This window comes from Melampsora larici-populina, assembly GCF_000204055.1.
Source record: "Melampsora larici-populina 98AG31 unplaced genomic scaffold MELLAscaffold_209, whole genome shotgun sequence".
Lineage (NCBI taxonomy): Eukaryota > Fungi > Basidiomycota > Pucciniomycetes > Pucciniales > Melampsoraceae > Melampsora > Melampsora laricis-populina.
In genome coordinates, this window is record NW_006768968.1 from 1 (window position 1) to 10,640 (window position 10,640).

A 10,640-nucleotide genomic window follows, 5' to 3' on the forward strand; every position below is an offset into this window, starting at 1 on the left:
TCATTTAAAAATTCTCATCCACTGAATCAAAGAAAAGATCTAACATGTTTTTGCTTGCTTTTTCCTTTAGTCGGGTAGTGATTGTGAGTACGGTAAGATCACATCATAAAAAACATATTGAAGATGATAGAAGAAGAGATAGAGGATTGATCTTTGAAGCTCAAAGGTTTAATGTCACTCTTACTAGACCTAAAGAGCTATTAATTGTAGTTGGTAATGCTGAAACATTAACGGTTGATCCATATTGGAGAAGTTTTTATCATGTAAGTGACCACCCTTCCAAAAGAACATTAAGATGATTGATTTCTTTCTTCAACAGGGGTTTGTTTGTGAATTTTGACTGACGATTTCTCTCTTGAATTTGTGTATGAGGGTTACAGTTTACTAGAAGAATGGGTGTTTATGAAGGAGCTCCAGTCTTAGGATTAGGAGAGTCGGTAGCTGATGTATCTGTTTTAGAAGAAAGATTTCATCGAAATAGTTATGAATCTTTTGAAGAAAAACTTAATCATGGTGATCAATTGATAGGATTAGATGAAGATGAGAATGGGATCGAATCATTTGATGTTGATGGTAGGATCTTGGTAGGATCTGTGGCTAGATTGGCTTTAGAAGATTCAGGATGAAATCCATCAAGTTTGTAAAATGAGAAGGGGAGAAACTCAAAAGGTAAGTTTAACATTGAATTTATCTTTGAGTGATTTTGGTTACAATTGGGTTATTTTTTGTCATCTTATCCTCAATCCTCCTTTTTTATTCAGATACAAGTTTGAGTTTCTTAGTTCTTTGACAGCAGAATTTTCAATATCCTTGCTTAAACCAATTAACGAAATCAACAAGAAAAACGTCAAAAAATTAATCGAAAAATCAAAAATACAATTTCCTTAATGTAACTCTAATTATTTTTTTTCTTATTCCTTAGTTTCTTTTATTTCATTTGATCATGTACTCAATGCTAACAACACTTAACAAAAAAAATCAAATTCTGCTCATCATTACTACTACTACCCAAATTCTTGATTTCCTTTATCTTTTGAATTTCCTTATAAAAAAAACAAAAATGTTAAAAAAATCACTTTATAACCCATTATTAAATAAATAAAAATGTCTTTTATTTCCCTAATTTACCCTATTCCCTTACGATTTACCTGAATATCGTTTATCTCTGACCAGATTTTTTGCCTTCTAGTTTGCATCTCTATAAATCCTTCTTTGTCAGATTTTGTTAAACGTATTCTTTGTATGCTTATAGTTGTATACATATCTTCTACTGCGTCTTTTATATTAGTCGATTTGATTGTGAGTCTTTCTGGTTTTTTCTGTTCTCTATAGTAATGTTTTCAGTTATGTCAGATCATTTTTTTGGTGGTTTTTGTAATCATCATTCACTTATGATTTCATATCTTGATGATCCTTAATATTTGATGAATTGATTAAATCTTTTACTTGGTTCTCTTTTATTGAGTGTTTGATTGGCTTTTGTTGAACTGAGGTTTTTTTGCAAGTTGGGTCTACGTTGAAAGTATTCGATAAGACAAGATTTGTGATGTGGGAGAAGTTTACAAACAACTCAATCAAGGCTAATTTATTTTTGTGTTGTACTTTACATTTCTCTTGTTAGAAAAGTACAACAGGAAGTACAACAGGCTTACACTGTTGAGCGTGGTCCAAGTTGGGTGGATGGAGCAGCTAAGAAAGTTCGAAAGTTCAAGTTTGGTGGAGCAGATCGAAAAGGGCTCGGGTTCTCTAGCGCGAGGAAATGGATCAGTCGCCTCGAGACATTTGATCGACGATCTGGATGAGCTGGATGAATGACCTTAGTACGATTAGTCGACAACTTCTGGGGATCATTGCCGAAACCAAATACAACGTCTGATCCGATGCCTCTTCTTGAAAGTCATCCTTGGATGTGCAATCGAGATTATATGTGGTGCAGCTTTATAATAACAAGTACTCGACTCCGTACCATTTCCCTAGGCTGGTATCCTTTCTGTGTCTTTTTATTGATTTCGACCTCAAAGCTTAGGACCCCGCGCATCTTCTTCTACGAATAAAACACTATATAACGATGCTTACCTCTTTATTTATCGTATCGTGCGCTTTGAGCCTTGTTTGTTATGTTGAAGCAGATACTGCTTCTTTGCGACTCAAGTTCTCCGAGTTGGGAATCGACGCTGTGTTTCCAGGAGACTCATATTATGAAGAATTTGCCATACCTTACAACTTACGCTTCACTTATCTCCCAGCTGGTATTGTCTTCCCTAATAGCACTCAAGCTGTTGCGGATTCTATTAAAGTAGCTGTGGAAGAAAACCTTCCAGGTGAGCTCATGTTGTGATGAATGCTCAGAAACCGCTTCGTTAGCACTCATACTATCATTTTGATTGCGTCTTGTATGTAGTCTCACCTCGCTCAGGTGGACATTCATTTGCCGCCTTTGGTTTGGGAGGAGATCACGGTGTCTTAGTCGTCGATGTAACGCTACTCAACACAATCTCCGTCGATCAGTCAACAGGACAAGCTGTTATTGGAACCGGAAATAGACTGGGTGATGTGGCTATTGGAATCTATTCTCAAGGTCGCCGCGCACTTCCTCATGGATCGTGCCCGTACGTCGGTATTGGAGGTCACGCAGCATTTGGGGGGTAAGTAGGCCAGTAATAAACAGCTGTCGTATTTGGTGACCTATCAGTTTCCTTGATTTCCAGCTTCGGTTGGGCAAGTCGAATGTGGGGTATGACCTTGGATAACATCATTGGTCACGAAGTAGTACTAGCAAATGGTACGATTGTTCATGCATCGAAAGATAACAATCCAGACCTCTTTTGGGTAGGTAGTATGAAGCTTTTCTATCATTCCATACGTTGAATCATCAATGATTAGACAGTCTGACGAGTTAACAGGCTTTGAGAGGTGCAGGCGCCTCGTTCGGCATAATGACATCGATCAAATTCCAAACGCATCCAGCTCCGAATGAGCTTCTCAACTTCGCCTTTCGGTGGGACTTCACTGAAGACGATTCTGCAAACGCGCTCATCGAGTTTCAAGCCTTTTGTCAATCTAACCTCCCCTCAGAGCTCGGAATGGGAGTCAATTTTCAACGAGGAAGCCAACCCGGACGTTTGAAGTTTGGTTTTGTTGGTGCTTGGTTTGGTGATAGCAAAAAGTTTCCAACGGTGATTCAAAAATGGTTAGACGTCATGGTAAGCTTCTTAGTCTATATGAACATCTGAGCACACTCTAATCTTTTGAAAACCTACAGCCAACACCAACAACAACGCTGATAGAGAAAAGAGATTGGCTTACCGATGTGCAAGGTATGGCCAGGGTAACAAGTCAAGAAGCACTTTTGAGCTCGAGTTAGCATTCTTTTGATTCTTACCTCCCATTATGGTGAAGAAGTGAACCTTTTTGGACTTTGTGTGACCCCATAGATATGGACGTCACGGATCAATATGATACCTTCTACGCAAAGTCTTTGACAACTTCAGATTCCACACCCATTTCGAATGCATCCATTCGAGCTTTTTCAAAACACCTCGCTTCAGAAGGTTGGATATCAGATACGGTATTCGATGGATTTGATAATTCATATCTACTTCTTATTGCTGACCAAAAAAATATTCTGCCGCATTCAGCGCTGGATCGCTCGATTTGAACTTTGGGGTGGTCAGAATTCTGCTATAACTTCCGTTGCCAAGGATGCAACAGCTTTCGCTCAAAGATCAATCCTATTGAGCATGCATGTGAGTCATTCAGCTCATGCTCCCCCATAAATTCATTTTTAAAATCCATTTACATTTGTTTATATCTTTCCTTTCATGTAGTTCTACGCCTCATCCAAAGATTATCTGCCACCATTTCCCGACGAAGGATTTAGCTTCATAGATGAGATGGTTTCGACCCTCGTAGGAAACGGACGGGCATACGGGTAAGCACCAAAATCGAAGCCCCACCATGGGTAAAAAAAGAACAGACTGAAACATTCTCACCTCTCGTTGTACATACAGCGCTTATGCCAACTTGGATGATGATCGATTGGCTTCCACTGAATGGCAGGATCTGTATTTTAATGACAAGTTGAGTTTTCATTCTTGGAACTATTTTATACTCATTTTCTGATAGTTCTGAACTCTTTTTTCTTATATGTAGTTATCAACGTTTGTCACAAATCAAGTCTGTTTATGACCCTCAAAACGTGTTTTCATATCCTCAAAGTATCAAAGGGTAATTTTTTTCCTGCTCAGTTTTTTCCGTGAGTCATTGTTTATATCTAAATGACTTAAGCTTTACTTCTGTTTTCATGATTTCTTCTAGGGCAAACTCAGATTGGAGGAGCGAAGAATTATAGGTTTTGTATCAATAAGCTGAACTTCCTACATTAAGTTTAAAATGTCTATAGTGTTATCAAATTCATTTGCATTTTTCTCTATTTTTTATAACACCTTGCAATGATCTTGTATCTACAGTACCATGTTCATCCTTCCCTAAAAAACAACAAAATTAAACTTAGTTTCATTATATAATTATCTTCTATCATGATTCCACAATTTACTTTTCACTCAATTATTCACTTTAAGAGAATTCGCAGCCGTGCCATGAATACCTCATGTACGGAGGGTCGCACAGATTTAGGGTGCGTTTGCTGGCGTGTCCTTTGGTGTTTTTTCCCAAAAACTTGGTTGAAATTCAAAAAAATGCTGTTCAAACAATGCCTTTTGGCAGCTTCTATAGAGCCAAAAAAAACCCTCAATCCCCATTCCAGAAGGAGTTGATGTACAAGGGAGTTTTCAAAAACCGCAAAGCGGGAGGTCTTCCAGTCCGTCAAAAACTCATTTTTGGACTGCAAAAATTTGTCTTGAAAGACTTGAGCCCACATTGCTGTCATAGCAAGCAAACCTGTCAATAAAGATGCTTATTCATCAAGGAAACCAATATGTAACAATCAATATTCAATTACGGTACTCAAAGCTGTGTATAGTTTTGTGTGTATAGTTTTTTTTGCCCAAATATACTTTTTTTTTGCGGGGAAAAAAAGTATATTTGGGCAAAAAAACTACATAGCTTTGAGGACCCCCTATGTATATCTGCGTTTGTTGATCAGATGCTGGTGGCTAAACTGTCAACCAAAATATACTTTGCCCAGGTCCTGTATAGTTGCAAGAAAAAGAACAGTTGATCCAGCCTAGTCACGACCAAAGGCCGGCCCCGGGGCCATCCCCGAGACGCAAATTTTCAACCCTCCAGTAATACCCAAGTAGGGTATTTTGGTAGAGGTTTTTTTGCATCTTATTGCCGCTTTTGACACACTTGATCTCAGCTTTGTTGATTTGTACTTGGACTATCAAAGCAACAACTTCAAATGCAAATCCTTCCTGGACTCAAAAGCTCTCTTTGAGGATGTTCACAAGTGGTGTCCAGTGTCAAGGATTTGGAAGTATTTTCAAAAGTCAATTGGCAGATGGATGTCTATTGGTGAGTCTCTCATCATTCTTGTCATCTTAACTCACTATCCATCACTGATACCTTGTCATTTTCAACACTCAAGACTTGGTATGACCGGATACCGGCTGAAAATTTGACCAAGAGGTACTGCTTGCATGGATGCATACCACAAAACACCATCATGAGATTTGGCATGATGTGTGACCCTCAAAGGGCTTTTCTTGTCTTATCTTCCTGTTTTCATCTTTTTTGCATCTTCTGTCTCATTTCTTCATCTCCATGTACACAACCCACCATTTTTATGTACTTGATGAATTGTGATGAGCAGAACTTGCGCTGAGGGTTGCTTGTGCTGCTCATAAGGTACTTAAGTAGGTACTTAAGTGGACACATAAATGCCCGGGCGCCTAGGCTAGGCAGTTAAGGCCTTAAGTTAAGTACTTAAGTACTTAATATTAGGCCAGTTAGGTACCCGGGCCCAAATATTGGAGTTTGGAGAAAAAAAAAATTGGCCAATCAGATTGACTTGCCAAGTCATTTCTAATACTTACACCCTATTCCTAACCCAAAAATGACTTATTACATGTCATTTATTTATAGAGGTTGTGTGTATAATGTTGTGTAACTGAATTTTGTTTTTGCAGAGCGGTCATGGTTGTGACTAGACTGGATCAACTGTATATTTGGGCCAAAAAAACTATACACACAAGACTATGCACAGCTTTGAGTACCATAAATTGTGACAAGTTGATTACATATGTTTTACATATGTAGGACAGCGCTCAACAATAGTAATCAAAGAGAGAAATAGCATAAAAGACTGTGAATATGTGACTACTAACTGTAAAAGGGATATTGAAGGACTTTTGAAGGTTGATCTGGATGTATTTGTTGGTTATAAAGCTTATACAAACTTGATTGATATTATAAGGGATGAGGTACAAAAAGCAAGACAAGTACAAGGGTTTATATACCTGTCAGAACAACTGGTAAAGTGCACAGCTAAGGCAGAACAACTGCAAACTACATAAATGGGTGATCATGTGAGCAGATCAAAGATCAACTAGCTTGTTATCACGTAAATTTTCATGAGTAAACAGAACATATAGATCTTCACATGTAATAAGCTACATTGAGTATGTGTAACTTCAATCCCCATAGAATCCCTGAACAACCTTTGTAATTTGTTGTATTATAATCCATCCTGATAGCACAAGAGTCTTATACTTTTCTTCTTGGAGGTCTCCACATCTCAACAAGTTCAGTTTTAGACAAACAGCTGCCAAGTTGAGTTCCCAATCCAACTCAGTTGCTTGAACTAAGGGCAGGCTACATGGGGTTATTTTCTATAACAAACCATTCTGGATCATCTTCCATATTGATCCGGGTGTAAATTGTTTTTTGAATATTGTGGATCTTTCTGAATATGACATAGTAAGAGAAGATATAGAAAATAGAATAGACAGAAACAGAATAAATGAGTAAGAATAGAAATGAGTATTTTGTGTGCCATATGTGTAATTGGTTATCACATGTATGTAATTGTATTTAATTCTATTACAAGTGTGGTTTATTGTAATTACTACATTTAATTTATTCATATGTAATGAGTTATTATAAGGAAGAAGATATGCTGCACAGTTGATGGATCATCATCTTCCCTCACTGTAAACATTATACATCATCCACAAGTGGGAATGGGAAAATTATTAAGTGCATAGTTTGTCATACAAGGATCTACCTTGGCACACCTGAGCCATAAAACCCACACTACATATGTGCTGAAGGGTGAGTCAATAAATGGCTTTCACGTACATACAAGTCTGCTCAGTTGTCTGCCCTACTAAATAAGTAAATCACATGTGATACATCATGCAATGTTTTTCACTTTGACAAAATTGTGCCAAAAATTGAGTACATATACCTTCATAGCTACTTGGGCAATACTCTTGTAGCCATTTTTCAGTAACAGAAAGGGTGTTACATAAAGTGCTGTCGATGAAATTACACCAAAGCTTTCAGTCGGTGTATGTGGCCAATTTTTGGAATGCTTGTGTCACACTGAAAAAAGTTACAGCATGTTTTACATATGATTCAATTATCCAGATGAGCTGATAACTGAGCAAATCTGTATGTACATGATAGCCACTCATTCACTCAGCCTGCTCCATGTATGTAGTGTGGGTGTTATGGCTCAAGTGTGCAGTGGTAAGTTGTTTTATTACAAACTATACTCTTAATATCTTTTCCATTCCCACTTGAGGAGAAATTGAATGTATAATTTTTACAGTGCCTCCCTCCTGACTTCTCTTCTTCCACTTTCACCTTCAACCACCAGCCCTCCTCCTTTGTTGTTTGAGCTCAACTTCCAAACCATCCTTGGAAATATCAGACAGCATGCTTTGAGCCAAGAAGGACCCAAACGCCCCAAAGTGTACAAAGGCAAACTCAACCAATATCAAGATTTGATTTGCACTCAATAAATTTTTAACTCAAAAAGAGGATGGTGATATGATTGGTGAAGACTGGAAACCAATTGCTTACACCAATGTCCATACTTGATATAATCTTGCATATCCAAAAGACATGATGTCAAAATGTATTCAATTTGGTGGGTTTATCTTTTTATCTTTGCATTCATTGTTCCTTCACTCAAGATCAAATTCCAAATCAAATCCCCATTTCAACCAATGTTGTTTTTCTTTTTTCTTCAGCTATTGATTCAGAACAAAGATTCTTATACTGTAATCAAAAGAGTCAAAGGAGACCCTGGAATTGGATGTGTGGTTGCAAGATCAACATGCCAGATGAATGGTGGGAGTTGGGACACTGGAGGCAAGGTCAGTTGTTGCATCTGGTATTCTGCTTGATATCAATCTATCTGACCTTTGGTTTGATATTTCCTAGGATTATAAGGATGCCATGAAGCTCCAAAATAAATAATTTGACCTGTATGATGAGATGGATGTGTTCCTTCATGCATCTAAACCGGCTGGGGCTTTATGTACTGGAATGAATTCTGATTCGCAAGTCAAGGCAAAGGAGGTTCAGGAAGTGAAAATAATGATAGTAGATCAAAAGCATTTAGAAGACAAGCAATATTGTGAAGTGTTTGGAGAAGGATCAACTCACAAAAAAGACATGCTGAGGATTATCCTCAAGTAGTCAAAGTTTTGGATAAATAGCTGATTGAAGAAGACAAAAACCTTTCAAGTGAAAAAGGAAAGGTAAATCAATCAGGTCATTAGTAGCAATTTTTTTCTGTTTTTCTATTTTTATACAAGTGTAACTTGTGATACCATTGGTATCAATGGAACAGACTCAGAATATCTCAAGCATTAAACTCCAAACAGAACTATTACTATCTCTACCATCAAAAAGAAGATCTCAAGCCTTTGACTTTGAAAAAGCCTACTCCTGTCTCTAATGTCAAAAAAGACAACACCAGCTTGGAAGGTCAATCCTGTGACACTTGCAACTGTGATTGCTTCAGCTTTAATTGATGTGGTTTTCAAGGCTAGAGCTGCACTCAAGCTTGACAATAAGAAGGCAGCTTGCTCAGCTGACATCAATCAAGCTATCACCAGTATCTCACATCAAAGCCAACAAGCTTCCACACTTACAGAAGGCTTTGGATATCTTCAACATCAAGAGTGAAACCCAATTTCCTGATGTAAACAATTGTGTAATGGTGACTGATGTGATATCAGAGTAGCTTAAAGCTGAAGTCCAGTGGTCTGTATGAACAGATGTGCTGTGTTTGGCTCAAATTACAGGTGAATGCTATCAGGGTGGCTAGAAAAAAAAGGATGACCTCAATATTGTTCAATCAGATTAAATTATGTCTTGTCATTACTCAAAGCAACAACTGCAATCAAAATCCCAATTGACTCAAATGATACAAGTATGATGTGTTTTAGTTTTGGTACAAAAATCACATGAAATGTGTGTTTTCTCTTTTCTATAAAATTAAGAATAGTTTTGCATGTGTTTTATCAATGTTATTAAATATGTTGGTGGTGAATGAAATAAGAATAACAATTGTGCTTTATGTTTTTTAAAAATACCTTTGTTTACCTAGTGAGAAATAAAATAATCATAAGAGGATGATATAGTCAGTATATCGAATTTGAGAGAATCAAGAAGAGTCTGCTTACAATATTCTAATCAATGATGATTTATGTGAGATTGATAATGAGTTCACATCCTTATTGCAACATCATCTCTAAAATCATCTGCAGTACCTTGGTCATTTCTTACCACAGGCACAAATTTGTCTTGAGCTTTACAGACCCATGCTCAATTTTACTCATGTTGTTATTCATTGAATTCTTTGAAAGACTGATCCTCACCACCCTACATGATGAGGTTGTGAATCACAGCAATGGCCACAACAATTCTTTCTTGCCAAAGTATAGGGAATCTGTGCATCAAGACTAGAATTACAAATCTAATCTTTCAGACACCAAAGTCTTGTTTGATGATCATTTGAATTCGTGAGTGGCAATTGTAAATGATTCTTGATGGTTTTGTGGTGTGGGGCAACCTTGATCCCACTCATAGATGTGGTAGCAAAAGCCACATTATGTCCAAATTGCAACTCAGAATGATTTTTCCGTCCACCACTATTCTACTTGCAACTTGAGAATTGCTCTTGTGGTAGGTGAAAAGGTATTATCAAACGTTGTAAAAGACCAGTCTTGAGTTGTAGGTGCTGCATCATGACCAAAATTGGATGTGACTGCTTTATTTCTAGCACCTACCTATGCAAAGCTGGAGGTAGGCGCCTATTTTCTCAAACACATGGATTTGAAAATGTAGGCACCAGAAAAAAACACCTACATCCTTTCTGGGTATGTAGGCATCAGAATGGAGCACCTACATGGTAGCACTTGTTTTTTCACTTGTGTTTGTGATTTATTATAGGGCGATCACAGATTTGATAGACAAATAATTATGGATTTTGAATGAATGATGTGGACCCCCTATAGTAAAATTGGTTTAGTAGTTGCTAAGTCACTTATATTTTTATCTGATTTTCATATCACCTTGTTTGGCTTCTCTTTGGCATGTTTGCCCTTCCATGCTTTCTCTAGTGTATTTTTCTCAGCTTGAAATTTGTTGTTTTTGACAACATATAAGTGAAATACCCTACTGGGGAATAAACATTGATAGAACATGTATGTTACATAAGA

The 10,640-nt window shown here is 37.3% G+C and overlaps 2 protein-coding genes across 2 annotated transcripts; both read left to right on the forward strand.

The window, feature by feature from the left end:
• Positions 1-44: 44 nt before the first annotated feature.
• Positions 45-626, forward strand: MELLADRAFT_70149 (uncharacterized protein; the record flags this gene model as incomplete). Its single annotated transcript, XM_007419475.1, has 2 exons — positions 45-263; positions 381-626. 2 exons carry the CDS (start codon positions 45-47, stop codon positions 624-626), a joined length of 465 nt encoding a protein of 154 aa, XP_007419537.1.
• A 1,442-nt stretch (positions 627-2,068) lies between these two features.
• Positions 2,069-4,351, forward strand: MELLADRAFT_114522 (uncharacterized protein; the record flags this gene model as incomplete). The annotated part of the gene is made up of 11 exons (XM_007419476.1): positions 2,069-2,321; positions 2,402-2,645; positions 2,709-2,829; positions 2,904-3,203; positions 3,263-3,359; positions 3,435-3,568; positions 3,639-3,746; positions 3,828-3,931; positions 4,011-4,079; positions 4,153-4,227; positions 4,318-4,351. The coding sequence occupies 11 exons, from the start codon at positions 2,069-2,071 to the stop codon at positions 4,349-4,351; spliced, it is 1,539 nt and encodes a 512-aa protein (XP_007419538.1).
• Positions 4,352-10,640: the final 6,289 nt, after the last annotated feature.